This window comes from Staurois parvus, unplaced genomic scaffold (genome assembly GCF_062004578.1).
Source record: "Staurois parvus isolate SC_StPar_1 unplaced genomic scaffold, SC_StPar_1.0 ptg000475l, whole genome shotgun sequence".
NCBI classification, from domain to species: domain Eukaryota; kingdom Metazoa; phylum Chordata; class Amphibia; order Anura; family Ranidae; genus Staurois; species Staurois parvus.
Genome location: NW_028318271.1, coordinates 205,001 through 232,736, shown reverse-complemented (window position 1 = coordinate 232,736; position 27,736 = coordinate 205,001). Strand labels below are relative to the sequence as shown.

The 27,736-nt window shown below is 41.8% G+C and overlaps 1 protein-coding gene across 2 annotated transcripts in view; it reads right to left on the bottom strand.

Annotated features, from left to right (window-relative positions):
* LMBRD2 (LMBR1 domain containing 2) overlaps positions 1 to 27,736 on the bottom strand; it is a 71,274-nt gene that overhangs the window by 30,050 nt on the left and 13,488 nt on the right. For both annotated transcript variants that reach the window (XM_089689425.1, XM_089689426.1), the window contains exons 4-9: positions 14,262 to 14,369; positions 12,526 to 12,693; positions 8,063 to 8,273; positions 4,819 to 4,893; positions 3,971 to 4,084; positions 913 to 1,093 (exon numbers count right to left, since the gene is read on the bottom strand). In XM_089689425.1, the coding sequence (XP_089545551.1) occupies positions 913 to 1,093; positions 3,971 to 4,084; positions 4,819 to 4,893; positions 8,063 to 8,273; positions 12,526 to 12,693; positions 14,262 to 14,369 (857 nt within the window). The remainder of the gene's footprint in view (positions 1 to 912; positions 1,094 to 3,970; positions 4,085 to 4,818; positions 4,894 to 8,062; positions 8,274 to 12,525; positions 12,694 to 14,261; positions 14,370 to 27,736) is intronic.

Here is a 27,736-nt window from a genome sequence, read left to right as displayed (position 1 = left end):
ACGGAGGCTACAATTTGCACAACAAAACTCAACAAAACTGGACAATAGAAGATTACAAAAACGTTGCCTGGTCTGACGAGTCTCGATTTCAGCTGTGACATTCATGACATGGTAGGGTCAGAATTTGGCGTAAACAACATGAAAGCATGGATCCATCCTGCCTTGTATCAATGGTTCAGGCTGGTGGTGGTGTAATGGCATAGGGGATATTTTCTTGGCACACTTTGGGGCCCCTTAGTACCAAATGAGCATCGTTTAAATGCCACGGCCTACCTGAGTATTGTTGCTGACCATGTCCATCCCTATATGACTACAGTGTTCCCATCTTCTGATGGCTCCTTCCAGCAGGATAATGTACCATGTCACAAAGCTCAAATTATCTCAAACTGGTTTCTGGAACATGACAATGAGTTCACTGTACTCCAATGGCCTCCACAGTCACCAGATCTCAATCCAATAGAGCACCTTTGGGATGTGGTGGAACAGATGATTCTCATCATGGATGTGCAGTCGACAAATCTGCAGCAACTGCGTGATGCTATCATGTCAATATGGACCAAAGTCTCTGAGGAATGTTCCCAACACCTTGTTGAATCTATGCCACAAAGAATTAAGGCAGTTCTGAAGGCAAAAGGTCCAACCCGGTACTAGTAGTGTGTACCTAGTAAAGTGGCCGGTAAGTGTATTCTAAGCTATGCTGAGTATCTGGGTGTCCAGAAGACTTCCAGTTTAATGACTTTTCAAAAAAGATGTAAACTTTCATAAGTGGCCTCATTAAAGGTTCTGCACATTACTGTTAACACATTTTAAACATGACTGCCAAATAAAGCCATCAATAGTTTCTCTACCAGTGTGGACCATCATATTATTACCGTGCAGAGTATGACATGTATACTGCCCATGTGCTCATACCAACAGAAGGAGTGTAGAATCGTGTCAGCCAACTTTCTGGTTCCTGTTGGGGGAAGCTGTGCACAAACTGTCTGGTAGCACTTGTCTCATTTTTAGCGACATCTTCCAAGTGGAAAGCTTGTTCCAACAGCATGCGCCACTGAACCTGAGTCCGGTGATGTCTCTGGACTGCGTAGATAACCTGAGGACATTGAGACAAGAGATGTAAGCAGAGACAAACACCAATGTCATCAAGGAAAGCTAGATCATGATTTCTCCACTATAGTCAAATGTATCTCTTTAAATACATGTTTAGGCAAAATTTTCTTTTTCTTGCTGTTTGTGTCTTGTTGGGGCAATTTCCCATCACTCCCTGTCCCACAGATGCTATAGGAATTTAGTGGAAATCTTGCTAAAATGTTCCGTTAGACACTGGAGCAAGCATCCCATTAAATTGTTTCCCTCACCTTTTGTTTTTTTCTTGGATAAAATAGGGATAAAAGCATCCTATTGGTTGAATAATGAACAGATGTCTAGAGTTCTTCATGATTCTCATCCGAGATTCCATAAGGTTTGGAAACCTTGGATACGTTATTCCTTGCCATCCCTGCCTCCTACTAGTTATGGCCTCTTATAGTCGTTGCCTGTGCTAGCCCTGGATCCGTGATACTTCTAGTTTTCCTTTCCTCCATGTTTTCTTTCTGATTCTTTTTCTTTTTTCTCTCTATGTTTTCATATTTTCTTTTTCCTTTCTTCTAACCTTTTTTTTTTTTTTCTTCCTCTTCTTTTTCCGGTAATATGATGGATTGCTCCTGCTATTATTTGGTTCGACTTTTTGCCATTCCTCCTTGATGTCATTGGACATTCCGCTATTTGGCTAATACAAGTCAGCAGGATGTATCTGTTTATGTGTTATTGTTCTGCTCTGCCCGTGTGGGATTATCTTGAGCTTGTTGTATTCTTAAAACAAAACTTTCTGAATAAAAATATTGAAACAGAAAAGCATCCTATTGGGGAGATCTCCCTTCATAGCCTGAAACTTAACAGGAAATGAGAGAAAATCTACAAAGTAAGGAACTTTGTATACAGCGGTCACTGGAATAGGTGTCCCCATTGAAAGATCTCCCACCTATTTCTGTTCTTATGACAAATGTAAAATTTCAGAGCTTCCCTCACTTTCTGTGTCACTGACAATGGTCACTGGAACAAACAGTGGGTGGATCTCCGCAGTGGGGACAGAGAAAAAAAAAAAAGTTTGGGTTATACAGACACTTTAATAAAATCAACAATTTACAGTACAAAGGGGTCTAGTTATTTTTTTTAATGATCCAAGAAAAAGGTTTTTATTTATTTTTCTCACTGAGGTCCAGGTTTCTCTTGCTTCCAGTACATTAGTCTCATGAGAAACTAAATAAAATTTCGGCTAGTTGTGGACTCAACCAGACTATTGGGTTTGTTTAAATATATTAATATTTATATTGAAAACAATAATTCAAAAGGGACTGGTGGTCAGTGGAGTACAATCATTTCTTTATTCAACATAGACATTTCTAAAAACAGAAAAAAAAAAATCACACCACACTCCACAGGTCCCTGGTAACAGCCCCTCAAAGGGGAAGTACCCATCAAAAAGCGGATCAATTAAGAGTAATAATATCTCTCTCCATAAAGAATGTATATGCTCCGTATACAAAATAAAGTAACAAAGCTTGGTCATTCACAGATCTCCTTGAGGGGAAATATGCTCTGTGTCATATATGCCTCTGCCAGTAGTAAGATCTCCATGGATGGAAAATATGATTGAAGTCCCATAGATAAATGAGGTTGTGTAATCCAGGGGAGGGGGTACTGAAAATCATGTAAACCTCCCTCTTAAACTTGATTGACAATCAGATATATCATGTTGTAGATGACAGTAAGCAGTCCCAGACACTGCATTAACAAACACATACATCTGTGTAATGGTGATACCATTATACAGCTGCAATCACCATTACCAATATCCTCCTCTGGATTACATGTGTTTGTTAATGCAGTGTCTGGGACTGCTTACTGTCATCTACAACATGATATATCTGATTGTCAATCAAGTGTAAGTGGGAGGTTTACATGATTTTCAGTACCCCCTCCCCCTGGATTACACAACCTCATTTATCTATGGGACTCCAATCGTATTTTCCATCCATGGAGATCTTACTACTGGCAGAGGCATATATGACACAGAGCATATTTCCCCTCAAGGAGATCTGTGAATGACCAAGCTTTGTTACTTTATTTTGTATACGGAGCATATGCATTCTTTATGGAGAGAGATAGTATTATTATTATTATTATTATTATTATTATTATTATTATTATTAATTGCTCCGCTTTTTGATGGGTGCTTCCCCTTTGAGGGGCTGTTACCAGGGACCTGTGGAGTGTGGTATGATTTTTCTGTTTTTAGAAATGTCTATGTTGAATAAAGAAATGATTGTACGCCACTGACCACCAGTCCTTTTTGAGTTATTGTTTTCAATAGAAATAGAAATATATTTAAACAAACCCAATATTCCAGTTGAGTGACTAGGGACTCTCGGTTTATATATTATTAGTAATACTTTTGGTGACTAGGGACTCTCGGTTTATATATTATTAGTAATACTTTTGGTGACTAGGGACTCTCGGTTTCTATATTATTAGTAATACTTTTGGGGACCTTGAGGCTCTTTTTGGGAGGTTTTACATTAGTCTCATGCACTGGATTTGTCTGATTTATTGTCTCAGATGAAATTTTCTGTAATGATAAAAAAGATCTCTTGCTATATATGATGTATAAGGTTCTGGTAACATCAGTGCTCTGTGAGAGTCAGTAGGTGTAATGTGTTACCATTCATTCATGGCACCCCAAAGCACCATGCTAACACATGGTTTTAAAAAGGTGCATGTACTTTAGTGCAGTTTCTGTGTGCTGTGCAGCCCATTCAAGTGACGGGTACCCTAATGCAATGCACATCAACATGCGTAAAAATACATATCAAAACACATACAATGTTGAACTTCAAAGATGGAAAACTAGCCTACTACTGGCTACCAGTACCTGTTTGTGGAGTTTCACCAGTGTCTTCTCACTGGGATAGTTAATATTCTTTTCTTCAAAGTCCTCATAATCATCCATATTCCTTCCCATTTTCTCTTGGTACTCAGTGGGACACTAAGAAAGAATACATTAGATGAATCTATGATGGGATTTTACTAATTCACTAAATACTAATAACATGGCACATCTGTGATAAATATGTCACATGAGTGTATAGGATGTATGGTTGAGGAGTGATTGATGCTCAACTGTCATAATGCTAACGATTATAACCATTAGATAGGTAACTGGAGTTCAAAACAACATGTTGGAAGTATACATTAAACTGGATAAAACCAGAGATATGGCTGATATTCACCAGATGTACATTCTATCAAAATATGTAACTACGCATGACAGCACGAGCCGATCACGAGTTGTCTCTAACTACTTTGCATGGCAGTAGATAAGGCATTCCAAATTATGTATATAAAAGAAGGGGGATTCTAGGGGAATTTGGGACTCATTGAAGATGCGGCAGACGTGCCTTGCGGTGATTTCCCGGATTTCCCCTTGCTGATAGCTGGAGTCCCCCAATCATTGGGCAACGGGTGATGCTACAATATACGGTGATGTATTGATGCTTTATTCTTGCTATAATACGATCTAAATATGATTTGCAATTCTGACAATTCTTATGTTATTATACTAACAGAACTTATTCAATAAATCATGTTTTGCTTTAATACTTATTAAGCCTAATCTGTGTATTAGTGAGCGATTGTAGTAGTGTTAAAAACACTTTGTTTTGAGGCAAGACAACATCTAAGCAGCTCTAATGAAAGCAGCATTGATGATTATTACTATACCTTCCTTAGGATAGTGTCAACACACTTGCGCAGGGGATGATTATATTTGATGCATTCGTTCACTTTACGGACTTCCTGTAGAGAAACCGTGACATATTACTCCATCATTGGTGCACAATGTGCTTTGGTAAACAGAAGGATTAAGTCATTTTTTTTTTTGTAAGTCAAATGTCTATAAAAACATGAACACAAATGTACTTTAACACAGTGCAGCAGTCCATCTGTTTCCTCTTGTAGATTTTTTGATGAGATGGTGTTTTTGCAACACTGTTTTAACTGATAATCACAGTCTGATGACAGTGTTCACCAGCTAGGAGTTGATCTGCTTTACTGTGGCAATCTGCAAGTAACATCCTACTCACAGGGCAGTGCATATAAGCATGCACATACAAGTTAACAATTCAACCGCCCACATTACACATTAAACTAGACATGAATTCAAAAAGTGAAGATCAGCTAAAAGATAGGGTTCAGAAGTAACCAGAAAAAAGCTACTTTAGATTTGAATTATTTATCTAATGCACTGCTGCCTCTGATTGCTATTCTCAGGAGATTTGGAGTAAAACTTGGTGATGTCACTACTCTGCTTCTCAATATTCTCCTTGCTGGAGAGAAAGCTGTACCTAGGGAACTGCATACAAGAATCTCCCTGCTTCATTCATGCATCCTATGGATCTATGCCTTCTGATCCTCCCCTTATTGAAAATTACTCATCCATCAGTTATTAGATCACCAGTTATTAGGGGGACAGCTTTGAGATGAGGAAGCAAAATCTTGCTCTGAACCACCTCCACACAAAGATGTAGGGGTTGATTTACTTTAAATGGATGTGCAAAATCTGGTGCAGCTCAGCACAGAAACCAATCAGCTTTCACGTTTTATTGTCAAAACTTATTAGAAGTTAGAAGCTGACTGGATACCATGCACATTTAGTCCTACTTTTTGCTTTTTTTTTTCCACCCATTTGGACTATATTTATTTACAATATTCTTTACTTTTATGGTCTTTTTCACCTTTTGAATATCACATTGGATCCCTGAGTGGATCAGTTCACGTTACACACTTTATTTTAGTCCTTGTTTGGACTTGGTTGATTACAGCACTTATTGATATCAAGAAAAGCAAAGGATAAGTGAGCGCTTATGTGATAATGTATAATAAGCAGCGGCTGTACACCAGAAAAGGCACCGTATCAAACCTTCAATAACATATATGTGAAAAGGGAGGGAGGTGCAGCGCTATATAACTAGACACCTGCGGCCATCTTTGATTTACACCTGGGTCAGTACTACTATTTTTGTATGTTGGATTTCCTGCTATCCTGTGCCTCTAATAAAGCTACCTAAGGATATTACACTATGTGGCCCTTTCTATTTATTTGAGTTCTGGTGGGAACCGGCCAAATCTACAGAAAAGCTGCATTCATCCGGGTACCAGGCCATGAGGGATATGCTGACCAGATCTGACCAGACCAGGATGATGACACAGGAGGTCCAGTGATATTTCACACAAATGCGCATAAAGATTGCGTATCTGGTGAGTGCGCAGTCTTTATATTTTATCACCTGACGGTCCTTTACATTGGACGTCTGAAGATCATCCTGGATCTTAAGAGCACTCCTCCATTGGACTGTTTCACTTTCCTCACCTCATAGCCACCATTCAGTGGCGTCACTAACTTACAGTCACCGTTTATTATTGTGTATTATCGGTGTTTTATTCATTATTTTGTCTAGTTATATAGCGCTGCACCTCCCTCCCTTTTCACTTATTGATATCACATGGGATCCCTAGTGGATCAGTACACTTTGTACACTTGTTTCTAGTCCCATTTGGAATTCATTGGTTAATAATATATTTCACTATTAAGATCCCACCGAGGATAAAGTTCACGTTTATTTTCACATTTATTGTTTATTTTATTATTAAGTCAGCACTGCACCAATGCATTTATGATTTACAATTGTCACATGGATACCATGCACAGCTGCACCAGTTTTCGCACTCTCCAGTTTTAGTTAATGAACCTCATAGTGTGAAACAGGCATGGTTATTCTGTTGTGGGGAAAGATCAGTTGCAAGGGGACTACAGTCAATCGTGGTGATTAGTTTGTTGACCTCTGCTTGCCTTTTTTGGGTACAGCCTCCACAGTTGAGGTCCTCTTTCACACAGATCTGCTCTGATGTATAAAGTGTAGTTTTACAAACGTTCACGCAAATAAACGTACAAATCCATCACCTCTCCTACCTACCCTTTGTTCTAGCTTTGATGTCTCTATTAGGTCCCTTGGCATTACACACTTCCAGAGGTGTTGACTTTGTCCCCTGCTGTGGTTCCTTTGGACCCCTGCATGGCTGCAGGACTCAGAGATGACATAGGGGATTGGACAAGGGAACCACAGCATTCCACAGGAGACGCAAGCATCCAACGTTCCCCTTGAATGCAAAAGATTTTTACAGGAGGCTGCAACACTGGAACAAAGGGAAGGTAGATAACACAAGTCCCCAGAGAAAAGAGCATAAAAGCTCTTCTATTCATTCATTTTAGTGTTACCGGGTTTCTTTAAAAACAGGCGCCTAGAAGGGTTTATTGTATTCAATTCAAGGTTTATCTATAATTTTAACAGAAGTGTAACATTAAAAAGGTGCATCTTACAAGGCTGCCATCCTACACACGTTTGCTATGTAGATATTTACAGAATTGTAACACGCATGTAGGATGGAAGCTTTAATTTATTTATATTTCACTGGCTGCATGCTTGTTGTGTGTCAGTGACACTTATATTGTAAAGTGAAGATAAGATAAGCAAGGCAACCCAAGAACTTGCACTTTTAATAGAAGTCAGCAATGGTAACGCTCACATTTCTTTGACCCAAGGTTTTATTAAAAGTTACGGTTTTATTTATTTATTTTTATGGATCCTCATTTCCTCCATAGTGGACATCCCATTGGGTAATAATTACCTGAGGACATCCTGAGCACGGGCCCATCCATAGGAAGAAGCCAGAACTTTGTTGCAGAGCACAGACACTCTACTGCAGTTAACGTTTTACCCACATGATCCACTATAGGGGGAGGGGTCCATATTGAACAATCTACTAAAAAGTGAAGTTTTCCTTTATGGCCCAAATCAGAGCGTTAATCTTCTGCTAGTGGAACATAGGGGTTAAAAGTAAGGCGCTGTTAGCTAGCATCAGCAGTCTCCAAAAAATGTTTAAATGAAGAAGAACATATTGGTCTGACCTCCATGACATCCTCCAGGTTCTCTTCAGCATCAGCTTTCTCTGTCATAAGTTTGGCTGCTTTGAAATAAGTCTTCATTAGCAGATAGCCCTTCTTTGCCCCATTCCAGTGTGATCGGGGGATTTCTACCAGGCCATACCCCATCAGTAAGACTAAGAGGAACAGACCCCATGTGTTGGCTGCTGCTATCCCAATGGTCTGCAGCTGGTACCTTCAAAAATAAAGATCAAAGGATTTCACGTGGAATTTGTTACAAATAATAATGGATGGCACTGATAAAATACAACTGCAAATAACAATGATAAACAACAATACAATTTTTAAAATAGTTCAACTGTGGTCATCCTTTAACTTTAAATGCCATTCAACCAATTTCATGAACGTGCTGGGCAGATTAAAGATGAAATACAAAACTGGGAATAATTAAACAAAGAAATTTTAAATGTTGTTTTTCAGACTAAATCCTTTGACATTTTCATTAAAGGTTAGGCAGGCCATAAATTATGTGATTTTTGTTTCCTGCAACCACGGGTTTGCAGGAAAGAAAATTACTTGATTCCCCCATCAACACAGTCAATGTTGATGGGGGATTCCCTCCCACGGAGTTATTGTGTTCTCCTGGCAGAGAGCCTTCCCTGCCAGGAGAACACAGTGATTACAGCTAGTGGCTATAGCCGCCGGCAGTAATCACATGCTGTAAATCTGACATGCTGGATGTACCCAAGATGATCAATGGATCGACTTGGGTACAATCAGCCTGCCTATAGATGGTTCGAATCTCTGCCAGTCCCTGCTGAACCAGCTGAGATTCGAACCATCTATGGTCAGCTTTGCAATTTGTCCATTAGTTGCCACTAGTGTACTCACAAACATATAGTAAATTGTAACCCATTCACTTTTTGATAAATGAGTAGAACTCTAGGTAAACAGAAAAAAAAAACAGCAAGCAGTATCTGAGCCTGTCATGATCATTCTTGACACCCTACCAAATGAGTCGCAGTGCTGGAATATGCATGGCAGTATAGACTTTTCACATTTCAGTTGGGACAGGATTTTTGAGGGTTAATGACTCACTAGGAAGCTAATCCAAGATCAGTTTAACAGCCCCAGGATATGTACTCTTTCCATTTAAAGGTGAACCAACACAGTGCACCTTCTCCACTCAACCACCACCCTCTCCAGGTCCCCACTGTACTTACCTCTGTGGGTGATGAGCTGTCATTGCCTACGCAGCAAGTGTAGCAGCCCAGGGATTTGAAATCCCCACTCTTCTCCCAATTCTTTCTGTAGTGCTTCCAGAACGAATCAGAGCAATGCTCTGTGCTGTCGCTTGCCAGTCATAATCACTCTGATCCATCCCAGAAGCCCTGCAGAAGGAAGAGGGAGAAGAGCGAGGATTTCAAATCCCCGGACTGCTACACCGACTGTGTGGGCATTGATCTCATTACCCACAGAGGTAAGTACAGTGGGGACCAGCGGGGGTTTACAGTTCTAGTGCTAGTTCACTTTTTCATTTTTTTCTAAAAAGGAGAAGTTTACATCAGCAATGGCAATCTTCTGATGGGTTCACTTTAAATCAGACCTTCACTCAAAAATAACACTGCACATAAAATTCTAATCCTCCCCCAACCCAGTTACACAATCGCATCTCTTTATTTTACTCTTTTTTATTTTACTTGCACTTACTCCCACTTTCTCATTGCTCATCTAGTCAATGATTATGTTCTCGGCTTCCCTCAGCCTCCTGGAATATCATGTCCTACATCCCAAGAGGCTTCAAAACAGTCTCCCTGCAGTCTGCCAATCTTCCACATGCACAGCACGGGACTGGCCGTGAGTGATCAGGAAGTGACAGAAGGGAATCCAAGATGGTGGCATGATAGAAAAGAAACATTGCAAAGACTTCAGGTGCAAGAAAGACAGCCCTGAACTTCATAAGCTGGTATGAAGCGTATGAAGGAGAAAGCCCAACTGGAGGGAGCCAAGCCTGTGACGTCACAACACCACCATCCTGAGTGTAGAGTGGTGAGCAGGTCGATGACAGATTTTACCAAAGTGCATTGATTTTGCATTTCTGTAAGTGTAATTTTATCTGCTGGGGATTGAATAAATTTTAAAAGATGAAGAGCACTATGTCTTTGCCTTTCTTTTACATGTGAGCGATATCGGATTATATAGGAGCACAACGGATAGAGGTAGGTGTGGGTCAACAGAAGGATAAATAAAGCGAGGAATCTAAGCCTGAGAAGTTGTGCCATTGGGACTGTCCAGAGGAGCGTGTTTCAATATACCGTATTTTTCGCCGTATAAGACGCACCTGACCATAAGACGCACCTAGGTTTTAGAGGCAGAAAACAGGAAAAAAAAATTCTGAACTAATGGACTGCAGACACAGTACAGATGACCAGAGACTGCGGACAGCACAGGGATGACCAGAGACTGCGGACAGCACAGGGATGACCAGAGACTGCGGACAGCACAGGGATGACCAGAGCCTGCGGACAGCACAGGGATGACCAGAGACTGCGGACAGCACAGGGATGACCAGAGACTGCGGACAGCACAGGGATGACCAGAGACTGCGGACAGCACAGGGATGACCAGAGACTGCGGACAGCACAGGGATGACCAGAGACTGCAGACAGCCCAGGGATGACCAGAGACTGCAGACAGCCCAGGGATGACCAGAGACTGCGGACAGCACAGGGATGACCAGAGACTGTGGACAGTACAGATGACTGCTGACCTTTGGGGAGGTGGGGAGCGGGTACCTGAATTTGACAGGTACCCGCTCTTACTTCCGCAGAGTTTTGTTTGAGCTTACCTGTTCCTCGATCCAGCCGTGCGTTGTCTTCCCGGCTTCTGTAATGGCGCTCGGCATGACAGCCGGGTGCCCAGTGCGCATGAGCGAGAAGCACTTGCACTTTGTGATTGGTCCGGCGGCTTCTGGGATCTGTCATGTGTCCCAGGTACCGCCTTACCATTCACAAAAAGCACCGCTTCTTGCGCATGCGCACTTGGCACCCGGCTGTCATGCCCAGTGCCCACACTACAGAAGCCGGGAAGACAGCACGCCGCTGGATAGAGGAACAGGTAAGGTCCCGCTGCAGAGCTGAGCGGCCGGCCCGGTATTCTGACACGGCCGCGGTGGAAATACCGGACCGGCCGCTCCATATTCGCCTTATAAGACGCACTGACATTTCCCCCCACAGTTTTGGGAAAGAAAAAGTGCGTCTTATACGGCGAAAAATACTGTATATGAGGTGAGCAGGTTTTTCACCTCAATGGTGGAGGTGCACAAGTCAATGCAGGAAGAAGTGAAGATCATTTTTCACTAAATATTCCGCTGGGGTTTTTTTGGACTTTCACTTTATTATGTAATATTTCGTTTTTAATTTGATTTATTTATTTGAGTGTATATTTACTTTGTTTTGGATATTAAGAATGTGATATGTATTAGTAAGGATTCTCTAGTATGGATTGAGGAGGTTGTGCTACACTAATTCTGTATTAATGGTAAGCATAAGTTTCTTTTTTTACATATTCTACAGCAGGGCTTAAAATTTCAAGTCCTGAGCTACTAGCCAGGCCTTAAGAGTTACTTGCCACCAACAAACACACACAAACAGAGACACCTGTACACACACACACAGACATACACACACAGAAACATGTACACACACGCACAGTGACACATGTACACACACACATACAGACACATGTATACACACACAGGCACGTACAGACAGGCATACACACAGATACATGTACATACATAGAAATACACACGTACAGACACATGTACATACATACACAGACACATGTACGTACATACACACAAACACACACACGTACATACACGCAGACACATGTACAGATACACACATATACATGCATACACAAAACACACACACATGTACACACACACCCCCTATAAAAAGTTGCAGTACTTCGTTGTTCACTCACAGAGCTGGGTACTGCACTCTAGGGGGAGGCAAAGAGCACAGCACACACTCCTTCCTTTGCTTTCACTGCGCTCAGCTATTGAGCAGTCTGACAGCTCCCAGTGCAATGACAGATCTGGCCTGAGCTCCGAGCCTGCTCAGCAAGACGGCCCTTTGGGACACACTCGCCCCCACCATAATTTCCACTCACCATTGGCGAGCAGGCGAGTGGAAATTTCAAGGCCTGTTCTATAGGAACAGTACTTGTAGCTGCTGACTTTTAGTGTTGGATAGCCAGGTGAAGCTGCACACTTCTGCCACACTATCCAGCAGGAGGGTGACAATCCTGTATCCTAGTTCTACTTTTCAGCTTCCAGTGTCACCTCTGTACCTCTAGGTTCATCCCAGGACCATGAATCTGCATCATCATCTCTGCTCAGTGATCAGTCCACATATCACAAATTTGGATGTAGAAACATGGTCAATACTAGTAAATTTGAAAAAATCCTATTCGCTTACCATTCAAGATGCAGTTTAGGGTTCACAGCGACATATATTAACAGGGCACCAAAGATTAACAGGTATGTACCATAATAAATAGCATTTTCTATCAGAGCGGTTTTAATCTTCCCTGTAATAGAAAATCCACCAGACCGAGCATAGGACTGCATGAAAGGCAGCAGAATCCTACAAAAGAAAAAAAAAAACATGATCAAACACCATTCATGATTAAAAAAAATAAATAAATAATAATAATACGTGGTTAGTGCATATTAAAAGCACCATGTAAATTTGTTAGGTGTTTGGGGTATTTTGTGTTTATTACCTGTAGAGTCAAAGAGTCACCATTTAACAGATGTACAAATCTGCAACTAGTGCATTGGAGAACTGGAGAGGAATCACTGTTGGAATTTTTAAAGACTAATTGCCATTGTTCTCTCCCCCTGAGAAGAAAATATCCAATCCTTGAAGCAGAAAATAGCTCTGCCCAATGCAATGTTCCAGTATTGGTCCATTACTTCAATGGGCAGCCTCCCTGACCAAGGGAAAAGGATTGTGGAAGTGAAGATGTTATTCTCATAAAGAAATATTTCCAGTCTTTGGGGCCCCCAAAACACTATATAAAATATGCAACCTTATATGTAGAGATCTGTAAATTAAACAGCTCCCATATACTGTATGGGCTGTATTGCTAAAACATTTTGAAGATCTTTTCATCCTGTGAAACTGCACATACATTCATTCTGTGCAAATGGGGGCAAAAGTGAACATTACTAGGTCATTTTCTCTAGTCCAAAGTTACTCATTCATACAGAATACAGTGTATCAGGAAAATACTGCATTGTGGCCATTCGATGGAGCTGCTAATCATAGGAAAATAAAGGTTCCCATAACCATAGCCGCAGCCACCCCTCCCCCTCTTTTGGACAAAGAGTACAGGGAGACGTTCCCCCATACTTTCAGATTTGAAAACAGGGCTCTACCCACACAGCCGCGTCATTCAGTCACAGGCTTCCCTGAATGAATGAACTGCAACTCCCGGCAGCCTTAGCAGCTCTGGGCTGGCAGTTTTCAATGAACTACCACGGCGCTGTGGAGCACCGTGATAGTTCATCGCAGCTTCCTGTCAGAATATTTCCTTGACCGCACATCCCGTACAGCAAGCAGATATTCGGACAGATCTGCAGGAGACTTGCATGGCATCAGCCATCTACTGATCACTGGTGCAATGCTTTCCAGGCTCCTTTGGACAAAAATATTAAATGCACATTTTTTTACCTGCAAAAAATGTGCATTTATTATTTTTGTCCAAAAGGTGAACTTATCCTTTAAGAATGATTTGCTATGATTGGCAGCTCTGTTTAGTAGCCATAATTTTTTCCTGAATCACTCAAACTTGAATGCATCAATATAAAAAAAATGGAGAAAAAAAATAGTCTAAGATTCGATATTGCCCGTTTACACAGCACGGAGGTTCATGCAGTTTCACAGGATTAACAGCTCTGCAAATTATTTTTATTAATACACCCCAATGTACTTCAAATGTGTGACAGTTTGCTCAGAAGACAGTTTTAAATGCCAGTTAATTCCAGGCAGAAAGATGACCTGGAGTGTTACATGCTTGCTGAAGTGGGGCAATTTAGAGGATCTGCAATGAGGAATAAAAAGTGGGATCTGTGGCATGCAAGTAAAAAACTTCAACTTCATACTGAAAATGATCAAGTGGCATCCTTCACCGTTTTTGTGACACTTACCAAGTGAGAAACTGTGATGTCCAGTAGACCACACGCCAGAAGATTGGCATGATTCCCTTCGGGATATAGCTCCATGGCTTGTAGCACTCCTGAAGTGGGCTTTCAGGGCTGTCATAAAACATAAAAGGGTCAGGAGGAATAATGAAAATGGTTGTAAATCTGAACAAAGCACATATTTCCATAGAGTTTGCTTGCCTCTCTCCCCAGCACTATGTCATTTCTGTCCCCTATCACATTTCTCTGCTATCAGCATGAGTCACTTCTGAGAAGTTTTCCTGACACTAAGGGCTCATGTACACTGCAGCTGATAAACTCACGTTCAGGAGAAGTTGTGCGTTTCTTTTCAGCAGCCCCTGAACTCTCCCTAATGTTTTCCTATATGTCCATGTACACATCTTCGTTTATAGTAGTTTACAGGCAGTTGAGTTTACAGTTGTTTTTTGAATGCAACAAACTTGCGTTCAGACGTCGATGTTATCAGCGTTTCAAATGCAAAATGCTTGTAAATGTGGCAAATCGTGTTTAGAAGTGTTTGCATTTTTTTCTTAACTCCTCCAGTTCCCAATGCTGTCCAGAGCCTTTGTTCATCATGAAAAATGCATGCAAAGAGTTTTCAAGGTACTCAAATGGACAAAACACTGAACACAGGATGTTCCTACCAAGCTTGTCACACATTGTAATGACCAATTCACACCACAGACCTCTCCCACCCTTGGAAACAAAAGATATGTTAATGTCCATTCACACCTCAAATTCCTCATGAAGACCCCCTGCCAGGTGGCCTTAATGACTCACTCCAGCAGACACATTCCCATCCTTGGAAACAAAAGAAATGTTAATGAGCAGCTCACACCTAATTATCTCAACACATTCTACTCTCTGTATTTCTCTGAAACAGTCTGAAATAGTTAATAATTTACCACTTTTCAGTGCATTCTGGGCATGTGGGAAGTTCTCCTGTGCTTATCTTTAAAAAACGCTTCTAAACGCAAACGCGCATAAACGTGTTATGCAAACGCGGCTGAGCAGACATTTTTTAACCTACGTTTTCCAGCAGTCAGTTTCCATCGTTTAGAAACATCTCGTGTACATGGGGCCTAAGAGCTAAAAAGGTGACAGGGGATGGAGCTCCAGCCCACAGCCTGTATTTGACAGCCTCAGCTCTGTTCCTGTGTGCTGTGTGAAAGGGGGTGTGTTCCTTCCCTCCAATCATCTCTCAGAACTCTTGTAACTGCAGCCCCCCACCCCAAGCTTTGAGCATCTGTAAAAAATCCTTTTCATCTGAGTGAGTTTTACAAGTATGTACAGGACAAATTACTGCAGAAGAAAAGGTACAACTTATGGAGGGGGATTTGTTTAATCTGTGTATTACCTGAGGCCAGTCACTTCACTGGGTATATGTAAGAGTTTACAACCACTTTAAATCAGCATTTATTAACCATACAGTAGGTGACTACAGACTGATGGTATTGACTTGCCAAAAGAAGGTAAGCCTTAGACCCCTCTAACATAGGAGAGAGGTTGTCTCTGTCTTTCCACTAAATCTGTAGACATTGAGATACAGAAAAATAGTAATTCCTCCACATAAAAAGAAATGACAGGCTTCTATCAGGTGCAGAAATCTCCCAAAGTAATAAAACATATCTGCTCCACCAAAGAGCACCCCAGACCTCGAGAGTCCCACCTTATCACCATCTAGTGAACCCTAGCAACCAATAGTACTCTTCTCATTACAAGCAATGCTTTAGATGGCTCCACCATTTGCAACAACCCAGATGAGTAAACAATCACAAGTGTTTGCAAGTAAAAAGGCTAATGCAGGCCATACGTGGTTTGAATTGAGAACTATTTTTCATCCAAAAATCGAAAACGTTGTTTGCTCGGTAGTCCGATGGTGCCATCAATGATTTTGAAAATCGGCCAACCAAGTCATAAAGTTCACCCCATATAACAGGCGAAACTTTTGTTCCTTCCAGGTCACGGCTCATGCGCATATTCTTTTCGGAAAAGCGATCGTACGATTTGACCATCATTGAGTCGAAAATCGGTTGTTTTTCACAAATTTTCCAACATGCCCGATCACCGAAAAGGGGAGGAACCACGAAAATCAGCCGGTGCCATTGACCCACTAACAGAACGAAAATTGGCCGATTATTCTTAGGTCCAATTTTTGGATGAAAAATCAGTCAAAATTCGACCCATGTATAGCTGGCCTAAGAGCACTTTTACTTACCTGATCCTTTGCTCCTCCTGCAGACAGTGCTCCCCCGTGCTCCAGCAGTGATCTGCCCCTCAGCTTTCTGGTGTCCATTGCAGAGCTACAGACCCATGATGCTGTCAGGACCTTGGACTGCTGGAGTGTAGGGTAGAAGAAGCTGTGGCAACCAGTCTAGCAGCACAGATGAGTGGAGGACTGGGTTAGTAAATCTACCTTGCCATGCAACCTAGGCCTTAACAAGCAGTTAACCCTTGCAGTGCAGGCGCAGCTCTACTGCAAGGGATAATTTTCAAATTACCAGAAGTTGGGCTTTAAATGTTAATGCAGAACTAAAAAGGGATCAATACGTACCTTTCACTCAATGGTTCCCATCTCTCGCCGGAATTTTCTCCTGTGTGCTGGTCTTCGGCCATCTTCATTGGCTGGTGCGGGATGACGTCACCCCTGCACATGCACAGGAGGCCATCATTTTGGCACACGGACAGTCCCGGCACTTTAAGTTGACCTGCGCATGCACAGCTCGGTTTACATCGCTGTAGAAGCAGTGAGCAGACAGGTAGGTGCATTGTTTTTTGCAGAAGAGACGTTGCATGTCTCTTCTGTAATAAAAGCCTGCCTGACTACGGTTTATTACAGCAGAACCTTTGTTCCACTTTATGTACCAAACCCTTTACTAATGCCATTGATTGATTAGGCAACTGCCAATACCTGACCAGCGATTTGCAATCAGTTATCTGTTTCCATGGAAAAACAAGAAAAGCAATGTCAAGGACAAGTTTCACTGGGTGTTTCACTACACAGCCCAAATAAATAAGGTGTCACAAGACTTGTGGAACCTGTCGGACGGCTGTACTGTCTTCTGAACTTTCATTAGCTGTAATATATGGGACAGGGAAGGGACAATAGATGATCTGGCCCTGTGATGAAAGATGTAGGCTGTGACTATGCTGAAGCTTTTGATGAGTTTCATTACCATAAAGAGAGATCCCAGCCTTTCCTGCCAGGATTTCAGGTTCACTTTCCTTCTTTGTTAGATGCCCATTAATGGATCATGAATGAAGCCTCAGATGTGGCCACTGTAACATGGCACTTCAGAGCTCCCTAGGGGCCACTAGCAAGTGCCTTTGGAAGAGAGTGGTGTTCAATACTGCATACAGAGGGCATAGAACTTTTATATACAATTATCATTCTTCTATTGAGATGAAGGAACAGTCAAAGACCAAGATGTATTCCTCTTTCCCCACAACCAGTCATCTAGGCAGATTCTAGAGCCCAAAAAACAAATTAGAAGACGTAGATATCTGTCCATTCTTTTGCTCTCAGACAGGTAGCTGCATGTCTAGGAGCAGCCTCAGTCTTCTGTTTGTGTGCATATATTCAGCACATCTCTGTAGCTGTGGTAGCCTTTTTTTTTTTGCCCTTTATTAACAGCAAGCAAGGGGAGTGATACAACTTCCTACCAAATGCAAAAGTGAAAAAACACATCTCCATGCACCCTTTAGACATGCATGTTCCACAGAGGAAGGTGGATAATGCATATTGCGGATTTTAGCTATACAATCTTGCCATCATTGCTTGATTACATTCTCATACCTACTTCTGGAACAGTAATCAAGCAACGGATTAGCACAGCTAATGTCCGCACCATTCGGTGACTAGCAGGGAGGAACATGCTTGTCGAAGGGCTTATTCACACTTATTTTTGTGACAGATGTTTTACTGCATTGTAAAAGGTCTGTCACGGTAGGGACACACAGGAAACAATTGTTTCTAATTGTTTTCCTATGGGTACCATTCACACTGTAAGGCATCCTATGGCTGAACTGCGATAAAATGTAGACATGCTGTTTTTAACACAGCGCACTGTGAAGAATCTCATGGCAATGTAGGGCAGCGCATTGAGCTGCCATACACTGTCATGAATTAAGTGTAGGTTTAGTAGACTTCACATAAGATTTATACAGAATAAAAAAAAAAACGGTCGGGGGGGGGGGGGGGGGGCCATGTGCACCACACTGCTCCCTACCGCAGCTGGCAACGGTGAGCTCTGGAGCAGTATAGCGCACCGGCAGCTCTTGCTGCTGTGGAAATTCACCCTAATTGGTTTTTGGGGATGTGCGCTTTAGCTCAGGTTCATCACTTGTCATCCTTCACACTCTATGTTCTCAGTGCATCTGAATGTGTAACAAAAAAGGTCGATACTGAGAGCGCAGAATGAATTGTAGACACAGGCATTAAAGAAATGGATGCAGATGGGATCTTGGGAATTATTCTAAAGCATTTGTGGGGACAAAATGTCCTGAGCTTAAAGAAACACTATGAGGCAATTCAGAATTGCCAGGTAGAGAGGAGGGACCAGTGAACATCTGTTTGCCGATCTCCTCTAGCTAGAATAAACCCATTGGCAACATTTAAAACATCACTTAATGTTTCTAGTGACCACAAGGGCCAGGGAAGAAGTTAAAGGACGAGATCCGTGCTCTATTAGCTTCAGTGGAAGGTAAGTGAGACATCATTTACCTAAAAGTCTGAGGACAATCTGTCAAAGAATTATATCATATAGAAGCCTTTTTATCTCCTATTTTTTATCCCCTATGTGATATAAATAAAGTTTTAGTAAAAGTTAAGTAAAAGTTGCTTGCAATACACGCTACATATTACTGCATGTTCCAGTATGATAAGTTTGCGAAGGTCCTGAGAGAGCTCTTTGCTTTTACCCATCATGTGATGTTTCTTGTATGACACCTTGGTAATGAGACACCTTTTTATAATCCATCAGTTCAGACTGAACCAGCTGATATCAATTCACACTGACAAGCGGCAGGATTATTTTCTAACTACTGATAGATTTCAGCTGGTTTCTCGGCTTTTCATGCCTTTTTGCACCTCCCTTTCATAGTGTGTTCTGTACTCATTCCCGGTGTCATTCCATTTTATTACGCACAAGTTAATTTCTGAACTTATTTGTTTTGGTTTCTTTGTATATATGGATTGTGTGGGTTGTCACCGACATGTGGTGAAAATGTTATGTCGATAGCACCTTTAGAAATATATTTACTGAGAAAAATGATGACGTGTTCAATACTTATTTTACCCGCTGTATATAGCCTGTCCTAAGATGCGGAAACTATATTCGTTTTTATTTTTCCAGTGTTCTCTTTATTTTCATGTGGTGATCCTGCCAGTGACACTTCCTGACCTAAGGAGAAAACTCAATGGACTGTATCTATAGAGAAGCAGTACTTTCACACTAGGACAGGACTGCAGAACACCTCCCCTTACCCTCTTCTCTATTAACAAACAGAAGGGGTTCCGGCCACAGTTTTTTTCCTTCAACATGTTGAAGGTGGATGGGGAAATCCTTCCACTGTGTCATTGTATTCTAACATTGGGGAAGCTTCCCCATCCTCAGAATACACAGATCAGCACCGCAGGCAGTACTGATCGAGAGGAAATTTTCCAGCAGACCGGTCTACAGATCAGCTTCTGTACATCCACAGTGCTCATACATGTATCGAAATTCCGCCAGTCCCCGGGGAACCAGTGGAACTTCGATCTATCTATGGACAGCTTAAAGGAAATTGTGGTGCACATGGTGCACAGTGTATTGCGTAGGTTTGGAAGAAATGATTGTGCGATGCTAGGGGGCTGCACAGTGAGAGCTACCAGAGGTGCTTTGTTTAGTAGGGTACATTCTATCTCCCAAATTCTCAGCACAAGGAGAAGAAGTTGTACAAGTGTACTTATGCCAATATAGACACAGAATGTTTCAAGATTCAGACTAGCCCTGGACACTGACAGAAGAAAAATGAATAATGGAATCAGACTTCCATCTGTGAGACAACACACAGTTCTTACCTAATGCCTCGTATACACGTTTAGAATATCAGATGAATGATCGTCCGTTTTTTTCAGCATGCTTTACATAAGATAGCTCAACTTTACATAAGATAGCTCAACACTCAAACAGTCTGAAAGGTGAAAATAAAAATAGCCCAGTGGAAGTCACGAGACACACGTGACGTAACGCGTAGGCGTGCGGTGATGTATTTGCGGTCGGACGCCATCTTTGTGCACCCATTCAGCTACACCCATTGTGAAGGGAAATATCTCAAAACAAACTGTAGTGAGCGCTCTTGTATGAATACAGCAGCTAGAACACTCCAGGTAACCACAATACCTTTAGAATATAGATATAAACATAAATAATAAAAGTGCGGCGCTCAAAAAAATACTGAAAGCAGTGAAAAGTCAATACAATATAATATCCACGGTGTTCTCTGAAGTGATGCGAACTTCCAGAGCTCTTACTGCCTCAAATAATAGCAATGCGCACTCACCAGAAACGCATGGATTATGCGCATGTAGGAATAATCATCCTAGATGTCAGGTACATCAAAGACCAGGTGGCCGGCATCCCTCTCACGGTGGGTCATCACAGACTCCAAATAAGATCCTGAGGTCCCCTTAAGGTCAGTCGGGTGCTCACACTGTTAGTAATGATCCCTTCTCTGGATGGCACAGGCACCTTCTCTGTGGGGGTAATAGCTCCACATAGGAGCCCCAGAAAACAGGTGCATAATCCATGCATTTCTGGTGAGTGCGCATTGCTATTATTTGAGGCAGTAAGAGCTCTGGAAGTTCGCATCACTTCAGAGAACACCGTGGATATTATATTGTATTGACTTTTCACTGCTTTCAGTATTTTTTTGAGCGCTGCACTTTTAATATTTACGTTTATATCTATATTCTAAAGGGAAACATCTGTTTATGCTGTTCACAAGAAGGAGGATCATGTGAGTGCATATCTTACTGTTACCTACATGTATTAATAAAAGCGGTATTACACTATTTGGAGCTTCTGCTTGTATTCTATGAGAGTTACTGGCCATACTTACTACACTACGGGAAAGAGGTCTGCCATTACATATACCAGTCTGAAAGAGGGATGTCATCCAGAACAAAGTGACGCGGTTATGGAGGAGCTTTACACATGAAGGATCCAGTGATAGAGATCCTAATAGCGTTGTGACCATTCACGGGTCGACGCGGGGAGGTGAGCACGCATTTTTCCATTAGTGGATGCCCTCTTGTCACCATCTGCACAGATCACTCAAGTTCACAAGATTTCATATTCTATGTGTATTGCACCCATCTTGCACCTTTTTTGTTATATTAGGGTGTGCTATATATGTATATTCTGCACGGCATGAGATATATTTTTTGCACTATATGCATGCAGATATATTGATTTGTGTTTTTCATCATTTTATTGAGTATTTGCACGAAATGTGATGTGTTTTTTCACATACTGATTTAGCGGGTTGATTAATTTTGTATATATGTTACATGTACATGCGTTTTGATACTTTATGTGGGGTATATTTTTTTGAGAAATTTGGAGCACCTATAGTAGTTTTTCATTGGGTCACTCACGATCACGTGAAAAGTGGACATTCAGTCCAGATTGGTGTGAGTGTTGTGTGGTTTGTTTTCTATCCACATACACTGCGTTTAGGCATCATTATCAGCTTATGCATGTTCCTTTTTCACTTATATAGTTGGCATTTATCACATGCACTATATTATCACTTTGTGTATTCATTTTATTTGTTTTATTGTGTATATTTACATGTGTTTATGAGTGTATTTTTTACAGGTTTATTCATAGGTAGCAGCACCACATCATTTCTTTTTTCATTAGTCTGAAAGATGAGTAGCATAATGTGGCCCTATGCATATTCACTGCTATCCCTAGTAGGCCCTAGCAAAGTAGTATTTAAAGCAGTACCAAACTTACCTCCTCTCTAATGACCTGTGTCCCTTGCGGGCATCTTCTCCCCGGGTGTCAGCATCCCCACTGGTCGGCGCCGGATGACGTGACTCCTGTGAATGCGCAGGAGTCAGTTATCCCGCCACATAGGGACCGTGCTGGCAATGTAACAGAAGACTGTGTGCAGGTCGGTAGGTTTGTTTTATTGCAGAAGACACTTTGCATGTCTCTTCTGCAAGAATAGTCTGCCTGCTAGCAGTCTTTTATAAAAATGCCTTCAGTTTCGCTTTAACAGCCGGAAGGGATGTGAGGTGAAAGTCTGGAATGTATGGAGTAGCTGTCGTGTGTGCTGTGTTAATAAAGGACAAACCATGTCTTATGTTTGAAACCATCATCATCACACACATCCAATGCTGGTCACACACTAGTAGATTTTTGAGCGAACATTTTTATAAAAATTCTCATGACTTGACAAATATTCGAAAGTACTTCAAAATTTAATTTCCTTTTACTATTTGATTTTGGAATTAATGGACTTTCCCAAAAGAAAAACAAACTCCCTGTTGGAACAAATTTCCATCCTGTTCCTTCTAATTTTCTCATTACTGTGGTTAAAAATGACTTGACTCCATTAAATCATTAGAAAATCAAAAGGATCTTTCTTAAAACAAAAATTTCAAACAAAATCCTAAGCTGGCCATATATAGTTTGAATCTCAGTCGGTTCAGCAGGGACTGGCCAAAATTAGAACCATGTTTGGGCAGGCTAATCAATCGATATACTTGGGTACAACCAGTATGTTGTTTTTTTTCAAGCGATTATTGATAGCAGCTATTATAGTTGCTAGCAGTAATCACTGTTTTTCCAGCGGGGATGGAAAGAAAATCACTTTATGGCTGAGTATGGCCAGCATTACTGGACTGTGTATGCTGAAATCAAGTTTCATTCCACTCTGCGTCTGATACTCTCTTTTGTTAGGAAACAATAGGGAACTCCCTTTTCTTCTCCTGCTATCAGATTCTTGATCAGATTCAATTCTTATGATAATTTGATCTAACAAAACACAGAAACTGCCACCAAAGTGATTTCAATGATGACATTTTAATAAGGTGGACACAGAATAGTCATTTGTCCACCCTGGAACACGTCTCTTGGGCCAGTTTTGAATTAGAGGATGTGGAGAAAGCCCATAAAAGATTATTATACTTGTACTGGTCAATGGCATATTACAAGTTCTACTGCAAAGTCTCCAGGTGGTGGAATGGCTGGTTGCACTAGTCAGACAAGAAAATACATAACTACTTAGTTCACTGTAAGAACCACGTTCAATGCTAATCCGATACGTAAGATGTCACATGAAGCATGGCCACATTCCCCAACGCCCCACCCATTGACATCCAGTACATGTGAATGTATTTATGATATACTGTGGTAGATGGACACAGTAAAGCACCCAGCAGTAAAAAGGTCATGTCACCACATGAAGATCCATACCACCATCCGAATCTGGGGCTAGAGGTAAGCAATTCAGGAACCTGTGCATTGCATCCGCAAAACTCAAATTGTGATTGCAATGCTCTGTAGGCCTGAATTAAAACATTTAATAAATGCACTTTTATTTTATCATTGTTGGTACATTTTTAGAAATTTTTCCGGTGTGCTATGCCTTAAACAGCAGCAGGGGGTCAACTATGCCTTTTTTGCCCTGAAACGTGTCATAGCTGATCTACAGTATGTCACCATTTCCATTTAGCTACACAGTCATACTGCTGTGGAACAGTGCAAACAACAGCAACCTAACTATGCCACTAACTGGCCACAGACATTGATAGATCACCAGTCAGCCTGGGAAACGAAGGGGCCCATTTATAAAGTTGAAGTATAGTCTAGCATTACTATACTGCTGCCAAAGCAAAGCCCCTTGCATGTGCCCTGTAGACGCAAAGGGGCTGCTCAAAGGAATCACAGAGCACCGCAGGGGAAGCATGCGGAACTTCCGGAAAAGTGATGGGACAATCCTTTAGGAAGCTTTGCTCAAGGGGGGAGTGAAGAGTTCATCAACAGGTTCCAGGACATGAAAGTATACTATGGGATCTTTTTGAAGAACCTTTCTATTTTATTTATCCTTTTTTCAGTGATAGAGTCAAGTAAATATATAATGAAAGAAATATGGGAGATGCCTTTGCTGAAAATGCTAGCTTCCCAGCTTTCATGCAACCAAAATGCTTCAATATATTCTAAATTACAAATTCAGATCAAGTATACAAATCAGAAAAGTCAAGTTTTTATCTCTATACGTACTCTGGCTCAGTAACTCAAAGCAATAGCACAAGATGGTCAGTATACAGTTGCAAGAAAAAGTATCTGAACCCCTTGGGATTATGTGGAGTTTTGCATGAATTGGGCATAAAATGTGCTCTGAACGTCATCTAAGTCACAACAATAGAAGAACACAGTCTGCTGAACATAATACTACACAAACATTAGATTTTGCCATGGTTTAATTGCACATAACATGTAAACATTCACAGTGCAGGGAGGAAAAAGTATGTGAGGCCCTAGCTTAATGACTTCTCCCAGAGCTAATTGGAGCCAGGAGTGAGCCAACCTTGACTCCAATCAGTGTGATGATATTGGATGTGTTGCTGACAGCTGGCCTGCCCTTAAAAAACACAGACCTGTTTTGGGTTTACTGGTTTCAAGAAGCACTGTCTGATGTGAACCATGCCTCGCAGAAAAGAGCTCTCAGAAGACCTACGATCAAGAATTGTTGACTTGCATGAAGCTGGAAAGGGTTACAAAAGTATCTCCAAAAGCCTTGATGTTCATGTGTCCACGGTAAGACAGACTGTCTACAAATGGAGAAAGTTTAGCACTGTTGCTACTCTCCCTAGGCGTTGTCATCCTGTAAAAATGACTGCAAGAGCACAGCGCAGAATGCTGCATGAGGTAAAGAAGAATCCCAGAGTGTCAGCTAAAGACCTACAGAAATCTCTGGCACATGCTAACATTTTTGTTGACACATCTACAATAAGGAGAACATTAAACAAGAATGGAGTACATGGGAGGACACCACGGAGGAAGCCATTGCTGTCCAAAAAGAATATTGCAGCACGTTTGAAGTTTGCAAAAGAGCACCTGGATGTTCCACAGCACTACTGGCAAAATATACTGTGGACAGATGAAACCAAGATTGAGTTGTTTGGGAAGAACACACAACACTATGTGTGGAGAATAAAGGCACAGCACACCAACATCAAAACCTCATCCCCACTGTAAAACATGGCAGAGGGAGCATCATGGTTTGGGGCTGCTTTGCTGCCTCAGGGCCTGGATGGATTGTTGTCATTGATGGGAAAATGAATTCCAGAGTTTATCAAGACATTTTGCAGGAAAACGTACGACCATCTGTCCGCCAACTGAAGCTCCGCAGAGGATGGGTGATGCAACAGGACAATGACCCAAAGCATACAAGTAATTCAACAAAACAATGGCTGCAACAGCACAGAATACGCCTTCTGGAGTGGCCCAGTCAGAGTCCTGACCTCAACCCGATTGAAATGCTGTGGCATGACCTTAAGAGAGCGATTCACACAAGACATCCAAAGAATATTGCTACACTGAAACAGTTTTGTGAGGAGGAGTGGTCCAAAATTACTCCAGATCGTTGTGCAGGTCTGATCTGCAACTACAGGAAACGTTTGGTTGAGGTTATTGCTGCCAAAGGAGGGTCAACCAGTTATTAAGTCCAAAGGTTCACATACTTTTTCCTCCCTGCACTGTGAATGTTTACATGTTATGTGCAATTAAACCATGGCAACATCTAATGTTTGTGTAGTATTATGTTCAGCAGACTGTGTTCTTCTATTGTTGTGACTTAGATGACGTTCAGAGCACATTTTATGCCCAATTCATGCAAAACTCCACGTAATCCCAAGGGGTTCACATACTTTTTCTTGCAACTGTAAAAGCCAGACATCTAGCACTTCCAGAAGCAGAGGTCAGCAATGGTAGCCTCCGACCAGGTTCACATATGTGCATGGCTGGTTTCAGTGCGATTTTTCAAAGGAGTCCGGTGCAGATTATTTCAGCAATTCAGGTGCTAATTGCTAAAGTGTATGACATTTGAAATCGGACCTGAACCGGACTAAAAATCATACCGCACTCTTTTTAAAAACACATTGTGGCCAACCTGCATATATGTGAACCGCGTCCATATAAAGCTGGTTTGCTTCACATGTCATGCGAACTGAATGAGGTTCAATATACGTCCAATTAAAATATTTGTGAATCGGGGCCCTTGTTTCTCTCATGGCAGGTATTCTAAGGGCCAGTTCACACCATGCCTGTATCTGAAGCGCACAGGAATGCACAGAACGTTCCTGCAATTCAGATGCGGGCATGATGTGAACCGGCTGTCAAGCAAATATATTTTAACTACTCTGCAACCGGCTTTTAACGATACAAATGGGGGACTTCCTGTTCCACCTGGACGTTTTAAATTGTCCTCCATTAAAGTACACAGTGCATGTGATTGCGTTGTCATGTCTAACAGCACTTAAAACTGAAAAAAATAGCCTGAAAGGGAAAGGGGTTAAAATACAGACATCATCAATAACAAACTAAATAACAAACTATATTGCCAGCAGTACTGAGACGCCTACCTTTACACGCACATGAACTTTAATGGCATCCCAGTCTTAGTCCGTAGGGTTCAATATTGAGTTGGCCCGCCCTTTGCAGCTATAACAGCTTTAACTCTTCTGGGAAGGCCGTCCACAAGGTTTAGGAGGGTGTCTATGGGAAGGTTTGACCATTCTTCCAGAAGAGCATTTGTGAGGTCAGGCACTGAAGTCGGACAAGAAGGCCTGGCTCACAGTCTCCGCTCTGATTCATCCCAAAGGTGTTCTATCGGGTTGAGGTCAGGACTCTGTGCAGGCCAGTCAAGTTCCTCCACCCAAAACTCGCTCATCTATGTCTTTATGGACCTTGCTTTGTGCACTGGTGCGCAGTCATGTTGGAACAGGAAGGGGCCATCCCCAAACTGTTCCTACAAAGTTGGGAGCAAGAAATTGTCCAAAATGTCTTGGTATGCTGACACCTTAAGAGTTCCCTTGACACCTTAAGAGTTCCCTTCACTGGAACTAGGGGGCCAAGCCCAACCTCTGAAAAACAACCCCACACCATAATCCTCCCTCCACCAACTTTACACTTGGCACAATGCAGTCAGGCAAGTACCGCTCTCCTGGCAACCGCAAAACTCAGACACGTCCATCGGATTGCCAGACAGAGAAGCATGATTGGTCACTCCAAGAACACGTCTCCACTGCTCTAGAGTCCAGTGGCGGCATGCTTTACACCACTGTACTGTTATTGTGCTAATATGAAGGCCACACGAAGTTTGGAGGTCTTTAGCTATTGACTCTGCAGACAGTTGGTGACTTCTGCGCACTGTGCGCTTCAGCATGCGCTGACCTCGCTCTG